Raw genomic sequence first — 19127 nt, forward strand, 5'->3', positions numbered from 1 at the left:
AAATAACCTTTTATTAAAGACTGGTTCCCTACCAAAAAGTCTTCCTCCCCTTTTTTAAGAAGTAGAAATGTAAATAAACTAAAACAGCCACATACGTTTATTCAATTATGTAGCTGATAGGTATGGTTCTTAGGTTTGACCCCTCTGTAGGCAGCTCTTTTCCCTCCTCATTCCATGTAATACAATGTCCCATTCACACTGCTCTGTTTTCCTCCAGATTCTCTTCAGATTGCTTCCCCCTAGAGATGACGTCATCGTAGGTCTGCCTCCCAAATCCTAGAGATGGGGTGGGGGGATGTAAACAGAAGAATCACCTATATAAGGACATCATGGCAGAGATTTTTAAAGTTCTGTGAACATACATATGGGTACTGTGAGAGAGGAAATGACATTTAAGTTGAAGCCTAAAGGATTGGGGGTGTTTGTTTATCCACAGCTTTATCTAAAAGGTAGTTTCATTTTTTATATGACATGTTTGGCCTTTGCGCCACTGGGGAGGAGGGATTTTTTTTTTTTTTTTTTGGATAGTTCCCCTATGTGCATACATAATCACCTTTAAATCTGCTTTTTCAGTTCCCCAGATCTAAAGGATTTACTATTACTAGCTGAAAAAGGACCATGTCAGTATCATGGGCTCTTACCTTATAGGAGGAATGCAAAATGATGGAAATGGTTGCTGCTCTTAAGATCATAGGAGGGGCCTGAGGAGGGAACATAGATTTACAACTATCTACAAGGGTAAGAAATGAGTGCTATGATGGTTTTCACGCCATGTTTATTGAATACCTACTATATACCAAGCGTTGTGCCAGGTACTTGATAATAGAGCAGTAAATAGGAGAAACCGATTTGGAGCCTGAAGAAATTGGAGTTAGGATCACAATTTAGGAAGTTATCTGGTGTAATTATAACTTAATAAGGATTTTAAATCAGGGTGGTAGCTATAGAAATGGGAAGAGATGACTTTGAGAATCACATTATTTAGGTGTAATTACTAAATCAGTGAGGGAATGAGAACTCTTTGGAGGGCCATTTTACAGATTTCAGTGATGGTACCATTTGTGGGACAATTGGAGTCAGCAAAAAGAGGAGCTTGGTTCAGAAAGTACTGCATTTGGGGCACCTGGCCTGCTCAGTTAGTGGAGCACATGACTCTTGATCCCAGGGTTGTGAGTTTGAGCCCCAAGTTAGGTGTAGAGATTACTTAAAATCTTAAAAAAAAAAAAAAAAAAGTACTACATTTGATTCTGGACCTGTCAAATTATAGGCATCAGTGGGTAGGATAGGCCTAGAGTTCTGAAAAGAGCCTAAGACTAAAGAATTTAAGGTTTGAAACAGCAAAAAGTGAGATTTCTAAGGAAGACCATTTGGAGGCAAATGTAAAGTAGGCTAATGGCTGAAATTGCAGGAGCAGGTACACTGAGAGGGAAAGAGAGGAGTAACTTTTATAGAAAATGTCAAACATTACAAAGATACGAGTAGTACTCCCAGGTCTACTTCAGCAATTATTAGTACATGGCCACACTTTTCATCTATATCCTCATTTACCGCCACTCCAAATATTTTGAAGATCTATTTATTTATTAGAGAGAGAGAGGGTAGGCGGAGCAGAGGGAGAAAGAATCTTCAAGCAGGTTCTGTGCTGAGTGCAGAGCCCGATGGAGGGCTCAGTCTCAAAACCCTGAGATCATGACCTGAGCCAAAATCAAGAGTCAGCAGCTTAACCAACTGAGCCACCCAGGCGCCCCTCCAAATATTTTGAATCAAATCTCAGGTATCATGTCATTTCATCTGTAAATAAATATTTTGGAATATCTCCAAAGTATATTTAGGCACAACTGCAATAAAGTCTTAAACTTTTTTTTTTTTTTTAAGGAATTTTTGGTGGTGGTCTTTTTTCCTTAAAATAAAAATATCTTTACTGGGTTTTCTCTATTTTATTTGTGTGTGTATGTATGTATGTGTTTATTTATTTATTTTTGAGGGAGGAGGGAAAGCACGAGGGACAATACACAAGTCCGGGTGAGGGAGAGAGAATCTCAAGCAGGCCCAGTGCTGAGCCGACATGGGGCTGGATCCCACAACCCTGAGATCATGACCGAAGCCAAAAAATCAAGAGCGGATGCTTAACTGACTGAACCACCCAGGTGCTCCTGGGTTTTCTCATTTTAAAGATGATACACGTTCATGAAACAATGAAAGTACAAGAATAAAACACCTGAAATTCCCCACCCAGTTAGAACCACTACTAGTATTCTGATGACCCATCTTTCCAGATGTTTCTCCTTTGTGCATGTGTAATACTTTTGCATGCTGTTTTACAAACCTGTTTATCTCCCCTTTGCTAGGTCTATACTATTGTAGACAGTTTTCTATATCAATTAATACACATCTGTCTCTTGCTTTTTAATGGGGCATAATATTCCATGGTTTGGGTGTTTCAGCTTGGGTGATGACTTTTATAATGAACTTGTGGCTGAATTAGAGGTGGTGAAGAAGTGATTTTAGGAAATTGAGGCAGGAGGGAGGAGTCCTGATAATTGAGTCCTGGGACACCTGGGTGGCTCAGTTGGTTAAGTGTCTGCCTTAGGCTCAGGTCGTGATCCCAGGGTCCTGGGATCGAGTCCCACAATAGGCTCCTTGCTCAGCGGGGAGCCTGTTTCTCACTCTGCCTGCTGATCCCCCTGCTTGTGCTTGCTCACTCTCTTGCTCTCTCTGACAGACAAAAATCTTTTTTTTTTTAAAGATTATTTATTTGAGAGAGCGAGAATGAGAGAGAGAGAGTACATGAGAGGGGGGAGGGTTAGAGGGAGAAGTAGGCTCCTTGCTGAGCAGGGAGCCCGATGCGGGACTCGATCCAGGGACTCCAGGATCATGACCTGAGCCGAAGGCAGTCGCTTAACCAACTGAGCCACCCAGGCACCCTGACAGACTTTTTTAAGGGAAAAAAAAAAGTCACAAGAGGGTAATTGGAAAGATGGTGGTAAAGAAAGTTGGGGGCGCCTGGGTGGCTCAGTTGGTTGGGCGACTGCCTTCAGCTCAGGTCATGATCCTGGAGTGCCGGGATCGAGTCCCACATCGGGCTCCCTGCTCGGCAGGGAGTCTGCTTCTCCCTCTGACCCTCCCCCCCTCTCATGTGCTCTCTCTCTCATTCTCGCTCTCAAATAAATAAAATCTTAAAAAAAAAGAAAAGAAAAAAGAAAGTGTTGGCATTTCTTTAACATACTGGAGATTTCGTATGGAGCTGGAAAGAATTGGTAGCTAGCTGGAAGTTACTGTTTTCTTTACATCTTTTTTTTGGAAAATTTTATTTATTTATTTATTTGACAGAGACAGCTAAAGCAGGAACACAAGCAGGGGTAGTGGGAGAGGGGGAAGCAGGCCTCCCGCTGAGCAGGGAGCCTGATGCGGGGCTCGATCCCAGGACCCTGGCATCATGACCTGAGCCGAAGGCAGACACTTAACAACTGAGCCACCCAGGCGCCCCTGTTTTCTTTACATCTTAAGTTCTGTTGAGATTTCTAAATTTTGTTTTTGCCTAAGTAAGTCATTTGTGCTACTAGAAACAGATGGGTGCTCGAAGTTTATTGTAAATGCTAACTTTTAGGCCCCTTAAAGTTTGTTACAACAGTACCTTAGACTGCAGAAATGAGCACTGCCTTTTAAATTGCTCTCAATGGGGCGCCTGGATGGCTCAGTTGGTTAAGCATCTGCCTTCGGCTCAGGGCATGATCCCAGGGTCCTGGGATCCAGCCCCGCATTGGGCTCCCTGCTCAGTGGAGAGCCTGCTTCTCCCTCTCCCTCTGCTGCTCCCCCTGCTTGTGCCCTCTCTCTGTCAAATAAATAAAATCTTTTTTTAAAAAAAATAAATTGCTCTCACTGTGTATCTCCTTTATCTCCAAGATAAGGGTGGCAAACTATAGCCCTTGGGCCAAAGGCCATCACCTGTCTTTCTCCTGCCCACAAGCTAAGAGTTGTTTTGTACATGTTTAAATGGTTGGAAATCAGTAAAAAGATTTTGTGACAGGAAATTATATGAAATTCAAAATTCATTGCCTGTAAGCAAGATTTTGTTGGAACACTGCCACATACTCATTTGCATATTATCTATGGCTGCTTTTTGAGTTTTTATTTTTTAAGGTTTTTTTAAGATTTATTTAGGGGCGCCTGGGTGGCTCAGTCGTTAAGCGTCTGCCTTCGGCTCAGGTCATGATCCCAGGGTCCTGGGCTCGAGACCCGCATCGGGCTCCCTGCCCAGCGGGGAGCCTACTTCTCCCTCTCCCATTCCCCCTGCTTGTGTTCCCTCTCTCTCTCTCTCTCTCTCTCAAATAAATCTTTATTTTTTTTTTTTTAAGATTTTATTTATGTATGGGGCGCCTGGGTGGCTCAGTTGGTTAAGCACGTCTGCCTTCAGCTCAGGTCATGATCCCGGGGTCCTGGGATTGAGCCCCGCATCGGGCTCTCTGCTCAGCGGGGAGCCTGCTTTTCCCTCTCCCTCTGCCTGCTGCTCCCCCTGCTTGTGTTCTCTATCTCTCTCTCCTCTGTCAAATAAATAAATAAATAAATAAATAAATAAATAAATCTTTAAAAAAAAAAAAAGATTTTCTTTCTTTATTTGACAGAGAGCGAGAGAGAGAACACAAGCAGGGGGAGTGGGAGAGGGAGAAGCAGGCTTCCCGTGGAGCAGGGAGCCCGATGTGGGGCTCGATCCCAGGATCCTGGGATCATGACCTGAGCCGAAGGCAGATGCTTAACGACTGAGCCACCCAGGCGCCCCTAAATAAAATCTTAAAAAAAAAAAAAAAAAAAAGATTTATTTATTTATTTGTCAGGGAGAGCGCGCACAAGCAGGGGGAGCAGCCGCCAGAGGGAGAAGCAGACTGCCCACTGAGCAGAGATCATGACCTCAGCTGAAGGCAGACGCTTAACCAACTGAGCCACCCAGGCATCCCATTAAGTTTTTTTTTTTTTTTTTAAGATTTACTTATTTGAGAGAAAGTGGAGTGCATGTGCAAGTGCAGCGGGGAGGAGCAGAGGGAGTCTTAAGGCAGATTCCATGCTGAGCATGGTGCTTGATCTCAGGATTCTGAAATCACGACCTGAGCTGAAACCAGAAGTCAGATGCCTAACCGACTGCACCACCCAGGCACCCCTGTTTTTTTGAGTTTTTAAAAAATTGTGGTTAAAAACACGTAACATAAAATTTGCCATCTTAACCATTTTTAAGTGTGTAGTTCAGTGGCATTAAGTACACTTGCATTGTGCGGTTTCTATGGCTGCTTTTTCAGTACTGTGGCAGAGCTGAGTAGGTGGGATAGATATCCACAAGTCCACAAAGTCAAAAATTTCTATCTGACCATTTACAGGAAAAGTTTGTCAACCCCTATTCTAAAATAATGGAAATTATTTTCAAAGCAAGCAAACTTCTGAATCATAGGACTATTACTAAGAGGCAGAGGTGACTAAATCTAATAAATCTCTTATTCCTATCAAATGCCTGTTTTGTCATGCCAATTACCCCACTGTCTATAAATCAAATTTGATTGATTACTATGCTGGAGAAAACAGGTTATCTTTTAGCTTAATGGACCCTAGTTCTACCTAAAAGAAGTAGATGATAATTAATGTTCACAGTTTAAAGAAAAATATGCTTCCAAAGCTTGATGATGGAAGGGGCTTCTACCCTAACAGAATGGGGTCTCGAGCTTTTTCTTTCCTTATTCTCTATTTTTAAAAATTAAAAACTAATTAATAGTTTGCTACATTTGTTTTATTCCTAGTATATATACACTTTTTTCCTCAACAATTTTTTTTTAAGATTTTATTTATTTATTTGACAGAGAGAGACAGCGAGAGAGGGAACACAAGCAGGGGGAGTGGGAGAGGGAAAAGCAGGCCCTCCACTGAGCAGGGAGCCCGATGCGGGGCTCGATCCCAGGACCCTGGCATCATGACCTGAGCCAAAGGCAGACGCTTAACAACTGAGCCACCCAGGCGCCCCTTCCTCAACCATTTGAAAGTAAATTGCAGACATAGCATTTTACCCCTAAATACTTAAGCAGATATCTTAAAATAAGGACTTTCTCTTCCTACATTACCACAATACTGTTAATATATTTCAAGAAGTTTGCCATAAGATATATACAGTCAATTTTTCTGAAGAGTTCAGGCCAGTGGTGGTGTAGAATGCCTTACAGTCTGCACTCTTGTTTCCTCATGATTAAAATCCAGTTAAACATTTTTGGCAAGAATACTACACAGATAAGGGGTGCCTGGCTGGCTCAGTCAGTAATGTGTGACTCTCAGGGTTGTGAGTTTGAGCCCCACATTAGGTGTAGAGATTACTTAAAAAAATTAAAAATTAAGGGGCGCCTGGGTGGTGAAGTGTCTGACTTCAGCCCAGGTCATGATCTTAGGGCCCTGGGATTCAGCCCTGCCTTGGGCTCCACACTCAGCGGGGAGTGTGCTTCTCCCTCTCCCTTTTCCCCTCCCTCTGCTCATGCTGTCTCTCAAATAAATAAAACCTTTTTTAAAAAATAAATAAAAATTAAAAAGAATACTACACAGATGATGTGAAATTCCAGTTAGATCCCCTCAAGATGGATGTGATGTCAGTATGTCCTAGCATCTTTGTATATTTACCCATCAGCTGATGGGAGACAATAATGTAATAATAAAATGAAGAAATGGGGCTTTTTTCTCTGTGGTACATCCCTGGTGTGTCTTCCTAATAAAGATACCAGTCCTATTGGATTAGGGCCCCACCCTTATGACCTCATTTAATCACTTAAAGGCTTTATCTCTCAACTGTTACACTGGGGGGTTAGAACTTAAACATATGAATGGGGGTTGGGGTTGGATAAAATTCAGTCTATAACATTAAACGCACACACCTGACTGGTACAAAAACAGGACAGGCTTTTGAAGCAGATAAGGATTCAACCCTCACCTCTACAACTTTGTGGTCTTCGGCAGATCAGTTAATCCCTGTGACCCTCACTTCACTTTCCTTACACATATGTGAAATGGGTATGATAGTGCCACATAAGGATGTTGTGAGGATTGGGAAATAAATCTTCCCTGGAAGGAAATGACATGAATTAATGTGGGGATGAAAGTGAAGCTGGTGACCTGGGACCTCACAAAAGACCCGCAGATTCATGTAGTTATCTGCTCTACCAATAATGGGAGAAGTCAAAGGTTAGAGTACGAAACGTGAGATGTGAAGAGTTTCAGAGGGAAGTAGCAGGATTGAATTGAATAAGACACAATGGAAAGATATACCATGCTCATGGATGGAAAAATTAACTCTCGATGAACATGATGCAGAAATCCTCAACAAAATATTAGCAAACTGAATTTAAGAATACATTAAAAGGATCATATTCCATGATCAAGTGAGATTTATTCCAGGGATGCAAGGAGATTCGACGTCTGCAAATCACAATCAACCTGATAGACCACAGTAACAAATTAAGGATAAAAATTATGTGATCATTTCAACAGATGCAGGAAAAGCATCTGGCAAAATTCAAGATCTATATATGATAAAACCTCAACAAGGTGTGTCTAGAGTGAACGTACCTCAACATAATAAAGGCCATATATGACAAGCCTGCAGCTAACATCACACTCAAAAGTGAAAAGCTGAAAGTAAGATCAGGAACAAGACAAGGATGTCCACTCTACTTTTATTCAACACAGTATTGGAAGTCCTAGCCAGACCAATAATAAAAGGCATCCATATGGGAAAGTAGAAGTAAAACTGTCACTATTTTAAGATGATCTATTCTATATAGATAATCCTAAAGACTCCCAACAAAATCTGCTAGAACTAATGAATGATTTTGGTAAAGTTGCAGGATACAAAATCAATATACAAAAATCTGTTGTTTCTATACACTAACAACTATCAGAAAGAAAACAATCCCATTTACAATTGCTTCAAAAACAAAATACCTAGGAACAAAGGAGGTGAAAACTTTCTGAAAACTGCAAGACTTTAATGAAAGAAATTGAATAAGACACAAATGGAAAGATATACCATGCCCATGGATTGAAAGAATTAATATTGTTAAAATGTACATACTACCCAAAGCAATCTATAGATTCAATGCAATCCCTCCCAAGATCCCAACGGCATTTTTCACAGAAATAGAACAAAGCATCTTAAAATAAGTATGAAACCACAAAAGACCCTGAATGGCTAAAGCAATCTTTTTTTTTTTTTTTTTAAAGATTTTATTTATTTATTTGACAGAGACACAGCAAGAGAGGGAATACAAGCAGAGGGAGTGGGAGAGGGAGAAGCAGCCTTCCCGCAGAGCAGGGAGCCCGATACGGGGCTCAATCCCAGGACCCTGGGATCATGACCTGAGCCGAAGGCAGACGCTTAACGACTGAGCCACCCAGGCGCCCCTAGCTGAAGCAATCTTGAGAAAGAACAAAGTTGGTGGCAACCTGCTCCCTGATTTCAAACTATATTTCAAAGCTGTAGTAATCAAAACAGTATGGTATTGGCATAAAAACATTCTAGGTCAATAGAACACAATAGAGAGCCCAGAAATAAACCCACATATGTATGGTCAACTAAGTTACAACAAAGGAGACAAGAATATACCGTGAGGAAAGGACAGTCTCTTCAATAAATGGTGTTGAGAAAAACCGGACAGCCACACTCAAAAGAATGAAACCAGACTACTATCTTACACCATACACAAAAATTAACTCAAAATGGATTAAAGACTTGAATGTAAGACCTGAAACTATAAAACTCATAGAAGAAAACATTGGCAGTAAGCTCCTTGACACTGGTCTTGTTGATGATTTTTGGATCTGACTCCAAAAGCAAAGGCAACAAAAGCAAAAATAAATGGAACTACATCAAACTAAAAAGCAGAACAGCGGGTGCCTGGGTGGCTCAGTCAGGCATCTGACTCTTGATTTCGGCTTGGGTCATGATCTCAGGATTGTGAGATTGAGCCCTGCGTTGGGCTCCACGCTCAGCAGGGAGTCTGCTTGACATTCTCTCCCTCTCCCTCTGCCCCTCCTCCTGCTCATGGGTGTGTGTGTGCTCTCTAAAATTAAAAAAAAAAAACAACTTTTTTAAAAAGCTGAACAGTAAAGAAAACCATCAACAAAATGAAAAGGCAACCTATTGAATGAGAAATCTTTGCAAATATTTTATCTGACAATGAGTGAATACCTGAAATATATGAAGAACTCATACAACTCAATAGCAAAAAAAAAGAAAGAAAGAAAGAAAAAAATATCTGATTTAAAAGTGGACAGGGGCCCCTGGGTGGCTCAGTCTTCGTTAAGTGTCTGCCTTCGGCTCAGGTCATGATCCCAGGGTCCTGGGGTCAAGCCCCGCATTGGGCTCCCTGCTCCATGGGAAACCCGCTTCTCCCTCTCCCACTCCCCCTGTTTGTGTTCCTTCTCTCGCTGTGTCTCTGTCAAATAAACAAATAAAATCTTTAAAAATAAATAAAAAATAAAAGTGGACAGAAAATGGGGTCCCTGGGTGACTAGGTTAAGTGTACAACTCTTTTTTATTTATTTATTTATTTATTTATTTATTTATTTATTTATTTGACAGAGAGAGAGCACAGACAGGCAGAGCAGAAGGCAGAGGGAGAGGGAGAAGCAGGCTTCCCACTGTGCAGGGAGCCCGATGCCGGGCTTGATCCCAGGACCCTGGGATCATGGCCTGAGCCGAAGGCAGTGCTTAACCGACTGAGCCACCCAGGCGCCCCAAGTGTCCAACTCTTGATTTCAGCTCAGGTCATGATCTCAGGGTCGTGGGATCGAGCCCTGTGTTGGGCTCCAACGTTGAGCTAGGAGCCTGCTTGAGATTCTCTCTCTCCTTCTCCCCCTGCCCCTCCCCTCTCATTCACACTCTCTCTAATTAAAAAATGGGTAGAGGACCCTAATAGACAATTTTCCAAAGAAGGCATACAGATGGCCAATAGGCACATGAAAAGGTGCTCAAATCACTAATCAGGGAAATGCAAATCAAAACCTTAGAGAGATTTCCACCTTACACCTGTTAGAATGGCTATTCTCAAAAAGACAAGAAGTAACAAGTGTTGGCAAGGATGTGGAGAAAAGAACCCTCATGTGGGGATGCAAACTGGTGCAGCCACTATGAAGAACAGTATAGAGTTTTCCTCAAAAAATTAAAAATAGAACTCCTGTATGATCCAGCAATTCCACTTCTGGGTTTTTATCCAAAGACAATGAAAACACTAATCTGAAAAGATATATGCACCACCCCCCCATGTTCACCGCAGCATTATTTATAATAGCCAAGATATGGAAACAACCTAAGTGTCCATCGATGGATGAATGGATAAAGAAAATATGGCATATGTATAGAATAGAATACTATTCAGTCATAAAAAGAATGAAATCTTGCCATTTGCAACAACATGGATGGAGCCCTGAGAGGGCATTATGCTAAGTGAAATAAGTTGGACCAAGAGACAAATATTGTATGATCTCATATGTGGAATTAAAAAACAAACAGGGGCACTAGACTAGCTTAGTAGAGCATGTGACTCTTGATCTCAGGGTGCTAAGTTTGAGCCCCACATTGGGTGCAGAGATTACTTAAAAAAATAAAAATAGCCTGGGTGGCTCAGTCAGTTAAGGGTCTGCCTTTGGCCCAGGTCATGATCCCAGGGTCCTGGAATTGAGCCCCGCATTGGGCTCCCCACTCAGCGGGGAGTCTGCTTCTCCCTCTGCCCCTCCCCCAGCTCATGCTCTCTCTCTCAAATAAATAAAATCTTTAAAAAAAATAAATAAAAGCAACAAACAAAAACACCAAGCTCATAGATACAGACAACAGATTGGTGGTTGCCAGGGTGTGGCAAATAGGTGAAAGGGATCAAAACTAGAGTTACAAAATAAACAAGGCAGTCCACCCTTGGGAAGCGTAAAGCCAAGTGAGAATAAACACTAAGTTCCTAGAACACTAAGTTTTGTAAGGTTACTTTTTTTTTTCCTAAAGATTTTAAGTAATCTCTGCACCCACCCAGGGGCTTGAATTTACAACCCTGAGATCAAGAGTTGCATGTTCCCCCATTAAAGTTACATATCTTGAGCTCTTATATGCGAGGTGCCATTCCGAGCACTTTACAATTTAACCTCACAATTCTGTTGGATAGGTACTGTTATTATCTCCATTTCTCTGCTAAAGAAATGGAGATATAAAGAAGTTAAATACCTGGCTAGTAAGTGGCAGAACCTGTTCAATCACATAGTAATTAACTGAGCATTAATGATGGGAGATCTAGGAGGGGCATGAATGAGGGCACTCACACTCTTGCTACAAGTTCCTGGAGACTTTGTGACATCGTGTGGGTTCTGGTCACATTTTCTTTGGCCCTTGGTGAAGTCCCCATCAGTTTAACAGGCAGCATAACCATGAGAAAAACATGTCTTTGGAGTCCACAGGGAGCTGGATTCAAATCCCAGCGTTCCCACTTAACTGGTGAATTTGACCAAGTCAAAGCCTCACTTGCCTAATAGGAATAACAACCGGCTACACTGGGAAGTCATGAGGATTGAGCCATATGGGGGCACCTGGGTGGCTCAGTCCATTAAGGGGGGTGGAGTCTTGATTTCGGTTCAGGTCTTTGTCTCAGGGTCCTGAGTTCAAACCCCTAGATGCGCTCCACCCTTGGCCTGGAGCCTACTTTCAAAAAAAAAAAAAAGTTGAGCCATATGAAATTGCTGTTTCTGGACGTCTAAAACGGGGGTCCAGGCTCCTGGGTGGTACAGTCGGTTAAGCGAAGGACTCTTGGTTTCCACTCGGTCATGATCTCAGGGTTGTGGGATCGGCCTGCTTCTCACTCTGCGCTCAGCAGGGAGTCTACTTGGGGTTCTCCCTCTCCCTCTGCCCCTCGTGCTCGTGCTCTATCTAAAATAAACAATTTTTTTTTAAAGGGTGGAATCCACCAAAATAGTTAACGTTCCTCTGTGCTTCTGATTTTTCCAGTCCTAAATTTTTTTTCCTATCCTGCTTAAGGCATAGTACTGCTCAACTGTTTGGGTGGCCCTGGGGACTCAAAATTGCATATTGTTGATCTACCCTGTGGAGGCCAGTCAATTAGCCCCTGGCGGCCTCATGAGATTCGGCAATTCCTACAAGGATCTGGAGCTTCTTTCTAGCCAGTCACAAGCACATCCCTTGGGGGCCAGAGAAGTCAAGAGCCATGACATCTCCGTGCCCTGCCACACACAGACTCAGTGCACTTTCATCCTTCTTTCCACAGCCTGTTTTGCACTTATTTTTCGCTATACGGCGGGCAGTGATGTTGGCTCCATTTTAAAATGTGCAAACTTGAAGGCTAGAGAGAGTCGCGCACCAAATAGTGTTGGAAGTAACGGGGGTTTGACGTTAGATGGATCAGCCCAGGCAATGCCTCTAGTGTCTGACCGGCTCAAAGGCCTTGAACCTCTCCGACCTGTTTCTTTTTCTGGAGAAGGGCGCTTAATATCTCCTTTCCTCATACAGCTCTTTTGGGTTCAACCCAGGTTCTCCAGGGCTCGCCTTTGGGAGCTCGGGATGTGGCGAGTTGACCCACGCGGAGACACTGCGGAGAGCGAGTGCGCGCCGCGGGGGTGGGGGGAAAGGGCTCCGCCCAGCGCGCGCACATGCATAAATATCGGTATTTTCTTCCCACTGGAGCCAGAACTGGCCTCGACATGCCCGGGTTCCGGCCGACTATAAGTACAGCGGTGTATCTCAAAAGCCGGAACTGAAAGTACCCAGACCCAGGCAGTGCGGAACAATTGTGCTATCCCCACGGCAGGCGGGGCCGGAAAGCTTGGACGGAGAAGGCGGATAAGGCCCGCGCCTGCGCGTCTCCATCCTTCTCGGAAGAGACCGCCTCCCTCCCTGCCCACGACTCGTAAGCCAAGAGGCGGGGATCTGCGTCGCGGCGGGCCGTCGCCGGAGCATGGCGACCGCGGATTCCAGCGGGTCCGGGGTACGGACGTCTACCCCGGGACCCCGGCCCGGCGGGACCCCGGACTGCGCAGCGGGAGCTGCGGGGCTGCCCTTCGGGCGAAGCGGCAGTGGAGTCCCCCTATTGGGGGAGCGGCCCCCGGCGGTTGTGGAGAAGAGGGGACCGTACATGGTGACGCGCGCGCCTTCCATTCAGGCCAAGCTGCGTGAGTGCGGCCCGATGGGGGGTGTCTCTGCCTGGGCGGGCTACCTGGTCCCCTGGGCAGGCTCCGGAGCCCTGCAGGGGCGACCCCGAAGGGGCAGCTGCAGCCCGCTCGCGTCCCCGAAAATCTGTTCGGAGAGAGGGGGCTCCTGGCGTTTGGGAGACACGGCAGAGTGGGGAAGACCCCGCTGACCCGGGCCCTTTGACTTCCAGAGAAGCACCGGGACCTGGCCAAGGCTGTTCTGCGGAGAAAAGGCATGCTGGGGGCCTCGCCGAACCGCCCTGACTCTTCAGCGAAAAGGTCTCAGCAGGCGCCACCTCTGTGCAAGCAGTTCCCAGAAAAGGCCTTGGTCCTCGGGCTGGGAGACAAGAGCTCTCACGTTTTAAGACCAAGCTAGTGATTCACCTGACGCCAACCCGTCTTTTTCACTATTTTAAAATGGGAAGAGGAATGACCTTTTCTTTTCCTTTAAGGATGTAATGATGTCAAGGAAATGGCTTTGGAATAACAGTTTTGTCAGTGCATGGGATCATTCTCTGGGAGCAGCACAGTGGCTGGGTTCCCTAGGAGTGAGGATAGAAAGCGGTGTGGGAACAGCCAGTGCTGTATTTCTTTTTCAACAGAATGGTAAACTCTGAGGGCTGGATAGGACCTTATCCAGCGCCTCTTATAGATAAGAGCTCAAACTCAAGAGAGGTGAAGAAGAGATTTGCCCCAGGACTTGCAGTTTTTCTGTTCTCTGGTTAAAGTAAGGTGAAGTGGGGGAGCTTTCGCGTACTCGAAAGAGTAGGTGTTTCCTCAGGAGCAGTAGGGGGAGTGGTGTGGGGAAGTGCATATTCCCAGTGGCTGTAGCCAGATACAGGGCAGGCAGCGGTGGCTGTGTGACAGGTAGAAGGCAAGACAGGAGTACTACAGTCAGTTCTTTTTCCATAAGAGCAAGGACTCTGGCTTTCCCTGTGAAATGTTGCTTTATCTATGCTTGGTCTCTTCCCCATCTCCTCTCAGGTCAGTGAAGTTTAACAAGGGCTATACTGCCCTTAGTCAGAGTCCAGATGAAAACCTGGTGTCCCTCGACTCTGACAGGTGAGTGCTCTCCTGGAGAATATCCCTTGGGGAGTGACCTGGGTAAAACTGCAGATCTCTTCCAAGACCCTTCATGCATGTTCCAGAGCTGTCTTCTTCAGAGCATTATCCCTTCCCAGGATAGCTTGGTTAGAGGACTCAGGTGATCATGCTGCTCTTCGATTTGGAACACTAACCTTGTGTGGGGGAATCCTCCTCCCCTGTTATATCTTCACTGTTAGTGACAGTGACCCCGTCCCTACTAGAGCCAATAGAACGAGTCAGTGGTACTCATGACAGGTTCTGGGCTTGAGTTCTGTGATGGTCTTTGTCTCACAAGTCCTCCAGACCCCCTTGCATGCTCTCCACCTTGCCATTTGCAGCTGGGCTCCACAGGCACCCCCCTGAACTGACTGTTTTCCTCTTCTCCTAGTGATGGGGAGCTGGAATCCAGATACTCCTCCGGGTATTCCTCTGCAGAGGCAAGTCCAGAGCGCCTTTCTGCACGGGGCCAGGCTGCAGGCAGCGTCACCGCCACTACCAAATGCTTGTCTTGTGCCTGCTGTATGCACGGCACTGTGCCAGACTTCCGGTCTGTTCTCCAATCTTCTATTCTGCCCTGCTCCCCCAGCAGAGGTATAGGTGTCTGAGGAAAGCTGTTGAAAATCCAAGAGACCATAGACCCTTAGGGCTGAAAGGACCTCATAAGTCTTCTAGCGCAGGTGACCACTTAGAAAAGGAATCCTCTTGAAAAATCCCACCTAAGTGTTTACCAGCCTCTGCTTGCTTGAATGCTTCTTGTAACTGGGTACTCACTCCCTCCAAGAAGCCCTGCTGCCTGCCCTTATTCTAACACACACACACACACACACACACACACAAATTCCTTCGTCAGGTAGCTCTTAGAGAAGTCTTCCTTATTAATTTGAAATGTCTCCTGCAGGATGGACTCAGTGGTCCTAGGCCTGCCCTCCAGTGTCACCCAGTAATTCTAGTGTCCCTTCCTTTGATTGTCTTTTATCTGAGATCAGCATTCCTGTCTCTCCCCTGGCCATTCTCCACCAAGCTTGCTTTCTTCCAGGCCAAACAACTTGTGTTCCTTCAGTTGTTCCATCAATGGGAGCTCAGACTGAGATACCAGTGGGCTGGCCTTTTGCACACATTTCCAGAGTGACGGTCCCAGACGGAGACACAGGGACGGAAAGATCTGTCATGTGTAGCTTACTGCCTTAGATAGAGGCAGAGTGCTGGAGACATGACTGTACGCCACTGGTATTTTTTCCTTGTTCTGGAAACCCTTGGCCACACCCCGAGTGTCTGCCAAAGAGAATAGAAGCAGTTTGTAAATTTTATCCTCCTTGAATATCTGGGTGCCTGAGATTGTTAAAACTAAGAAAAGAAAAATTAGCCAGGAGCCAGAGAAAGTCCTATGCTATTCCCAATCTCCTGTTTCTTCTGCTCAGCGGAACTGGTAAAGCGAGGCTGACAGGTTCCACTTTGCAGGGAGCAAGCTCTGCTGGCATAAAGGCTAACGTGTTTAACCGGCAGTGCGGACAAAGCTGCTCCCCACCCTGTTCCTACATAACTCATCTTCTACCCCATTGTTCTGGTATCGTTGTCCCATATTCTTCAGCCTTTACAGGGACCAGCGGGTCAGGCCATTGACTTTCAAATGTAATGTGGAATCTGATATTTACATCAGATGCCTTAGGATTCTTTAGTGAGAACAGCTCCCCCGGGGGTTAGTGACACTGCAGCCTGGACAGTACTGGCTCGGGCTGCTTGGGGCCCCTCATTGCTGGGTGGGGGCACTTCCTCATGTAGTCCAGTGATGCGTGGAGTTGGCCTGAGGGTGGAGCGTGGACAGGAAGCTCTGGTAAGGGAATGTAGGTCTGCCCTTTGGGCAGCAGTTATTTCTGCTTTGCCACCTGGCTTATAGTTCTCTCCTCTTCTGCTCTTAGCAGGTGAACCAGGATGTGAGCCGGCAGCTGCTCCAGGATGGGTATCACCTGGATGAGATTCCAGATGATGAGGACTTGGACCTCATTCCTCCCAAGCCTATGGCCTCTTCAACGTGCTCCTGCTGCTGGTGCTGTCTTGGGGACTCTTCCTCCTGTACCCTCCAGTAGACATAACCCCCTAAGATGGGCCCTGCTCACCATGCCTGCAGAGCCCTGTTGGCCCTTCTTAGGTCACAGAGTGCAGTGGGGACTGCTTTGAGCCCCAGAATCACTGGCGGCACTGACTCTCTGGGAAGGTCAATGACCTGCAGTTATGCCTTACCTGGTGCTTCTCAGGCCAGAGGCCCCCATCTGGGCCATAGGGTGACAGGTGGAATTCTGCAGTTTTCCTCTGCTATTAGAGCAGAGTTTGGAAAAACCACTTTAATAAGGGCAGGAACAGAGGAATCCTGATGCTTGTGATGACAGAGTTGGCTAAGGAAATCTTGCAGACATCTTGACTGGTATTTGTCCTGCTCAATGGAGGGAGAAAGAGCTTTTGTGCCTGGGCTATGCTGGACGGTGTTGTATGGAAGCAGAAAATAGCATTTTATGGCTCGCAGCTGGGAGTCTTTGGAAACTAGCTGAACTATTTGGGACCAGTTTAAGAAATTCCGTAATGCTCCGTCTTCCTGGCTCCACAATGGGACCCTCAAGAATGCATAAAGCAAGGCCCTTTGGCTCTCTTCCCCTTGCACCTGTTTGGCACTGGCAGGGAATACAGCCCGCTGCTTGATGGCACAGCAGGATCAAGGCTTCCAGAATCCCTGGACCCAGAGCATCCCCAACTGGCTCAAACTGGGTGGGTTTAGTGACTGTGGTCAGCCCACCCCTAGTTAGAGAAAAATTGCTCCACTATGTACATATTTATTTATTTGTCTTTTCTTGTCTTAGTCTTAGCTAGTTCAACACCCAGTCTTTGAGTGTAAAGGTTGGGTGAAGGGACTGGAGTTCGCCCCAGAAGCCTGCAGGTTTGGGTGACCAGCAGAGGGAGCTGCAGGGAGCGGTCAGGTGCCTTCCTATTTAGCTTTTGAAACTTGAGAATAGCGATGGGTGAGAAGTGTATGGCACAGCGGTGTGGGCTGTACATCCTACATGCCAGCATGCCAGCATGCCAGCATGCGGGGGAGGGACGTGTGCCAGCTCCCAGGGCCCCTGCCTGAGGAGATAATCGCCCATTGCAGAGGGCTTCTCTTCGCTCCAGCATGGGCCTCCCCGCAGATACTGAGGATTGGGCTTTACAGTAAACCTCTGGGGCAACCCCGCCTCAGCCCTCAGTGTGAACACAGCTGAGACAGGCATCATCTCCCCAGTGACCGTGCTAGTTCACCCCACCCCCGACGGTATCTTGCTCTACCAGTCCTCTCTAGAATGGTTTTCAGTGGTTCCTTTTTTTGGCCCCACCTAGAGCCGTGGCGAGGACTGGAGGAGTGTGGACACGGTTCCCAGCCTGAGGGGCGTGGTAGTTAGGGTTGGGGTGTGGGCCCCACATGGGAAGTGCCTGATCTGGTGATTTATTTGATGTCCTGTGGCCTCTAGAGGAATGAGGGATCACATGGACTCTTGTTTTACCCAATGAGGTGACTGGAAGGCTGAGAAGGTCAGTTAAAAAGACCTTGTCAGATGACGAGGGTAATCTGTCAGTGCTTGATTGGCCTCTGTCTTGGTGCTGCTGGCAAATCTAAAAGTTAAGAATATATGACACCCAGGGGGCTGTGGTTAACATTTTAGAATCTAGCAGCATCACAGGAGGGAGATGGGACAGAGGCCACGGGCACCTCAGGTTGGGGTCTGGGGCATCAGGGACGCAGGCTGTTCCAGGAGTGGGACTCTGCAGTGCCACACGGTGCCTCACCTGCTGAGCGCTTGGTGCCCACGCCTGCGGGCAGGGAAGACAGAAGAACATCTTCATCCCGAACCCCTCGCCCCTCCATGAGACTATTTTCAGGCCTTTCTGGTTTCTGCAGAGGTGCCGAAGTGCACATGAAGAGAGGGCACAGATGCGGGGCAGTGTAGAGAGACGGTGGTGGTAGCAGGGAGCCGTGTGGGGCCACATTATGTGTGGGGGAACTGGACAGGACAGAATAGCCTGAGCATTTAGCAGCAGCTGTGGGTGAAGGTGGCAGCAGGACCCCAAGACCGAGGCCCCCAGATGGTTGTTACTTTATAAGTAAACACTGATCCTGGAGAGGATGTTCCAGAACTGGCTGACTCCGTGCGGAAGGCATTATCTTTATGGGGAAATTTGGAGGAACAGGGCAGCTAGGCAGGGTAGGAATGGTCTGTTGTTTAGGGCGAGAGGTCCCAGGCTAAAATGTCACCAGTAAAGGCATCAAGGTGCCTAGGGCCAAAGTGCCTTAATTCAGAGTGCTAGGTATTCTGCAGGTGACAGTGTCCTGGGGAGAGAGGGGTGTATTCACAGTTAACCTCACAGAGGGGAGTATGTGTATGGTGTTTACACAGTACAGAACTCTTGGCTTAGGCTTCTACAGCTCTGGAAGTTTCTAAGAATAAATACAATCATGCTAGTTGAGCTGTCTCTGTGTTGCAATAGGATTTTAAGCAAGGCCTAGACCACAGCCCTCTGATTCTGAAATGAAACGCCTAACAGCCCCAGCTGTGGTCATTCCTCCTAGGATCTCCCTCTCCCTGCTATTCCCAGTGGGCATCATTTTCAGGCCTGCATCATTGGAGGGAGCACACCTTTGTAGCATTTCTCTTTAGATGGCATTTCTTTTGGCAGACCCTTTGTTTTTCCAGGTCATCTTTTGTTTTTTAGTTGAACAAAATTTGGAGGCCAAAAAAACCGCAGAACAGATTGGCCAGAACTTTTTTGAAGGTAGTTTCCTGGATTTCCCTTGTGCAGGGGGTCTAGAATGGGCAGCAGCC

The 19127-nt window shown here is 46.1% G+C and overlaps 1 protein-coding gene across 7 annotated transcripts; it reads left to right on the forward strand.

Annotated features, from left to right (window-relative positions):
• Positions 1-12727: 12727 nt before the first annotated feature.
• Positions 12728-18769, forward strand: FAM219B (family with sequence similarity 219 member B). Of its 7 annotated transcripts, none has more exons than XM_036104854.2 (5): positions 12728-13179; positions 13389-13476; positions 14182-14259; positions 14672-14874; positions 16200-16336. In XM_036104854.2, exons 1-5 carry the CDS (start codon positions 12966-12968, stop codon positions 16253-16255), a joined length of 639 nt encoding a protein of 212 aa, XP_035960747.1. In that variant the 5' UTR covers positions 12728-12965; the 3' UTR covers positions 16256-16336. The 7 variants fall into 7 exon arrangements, 6 of the variants coding, with proteins under 6 accessions (XP_035960747.1, XP_077935208.1, XP_035960751.1 ...); XM_078079082.1 differs by having other exon boundaries at positions 16203-16322; XR_013450396.1 differs by having other exon boundaries at positions 12729-13179; positions 14672-14960; positions 16200-16338.
• The last annotated feature ends 358 nt before the right edge of the window (positions 18770-19127 follow it).

The sequence above is a fragment of the Halichoerus grypus genome, chromosome 8, assembly GCF_964656455.1.
Source record: "Halichoerus grypus chromosome 8, mHalGry1.hap1.1, whole genome shotgun sequence".
NCBI classification, from domain to species: Eukaryota; Metazoa; Chordata; class Mammalia; order Carnivora; family Phocidae; genus Halichoerus; species Halichoerus grypus.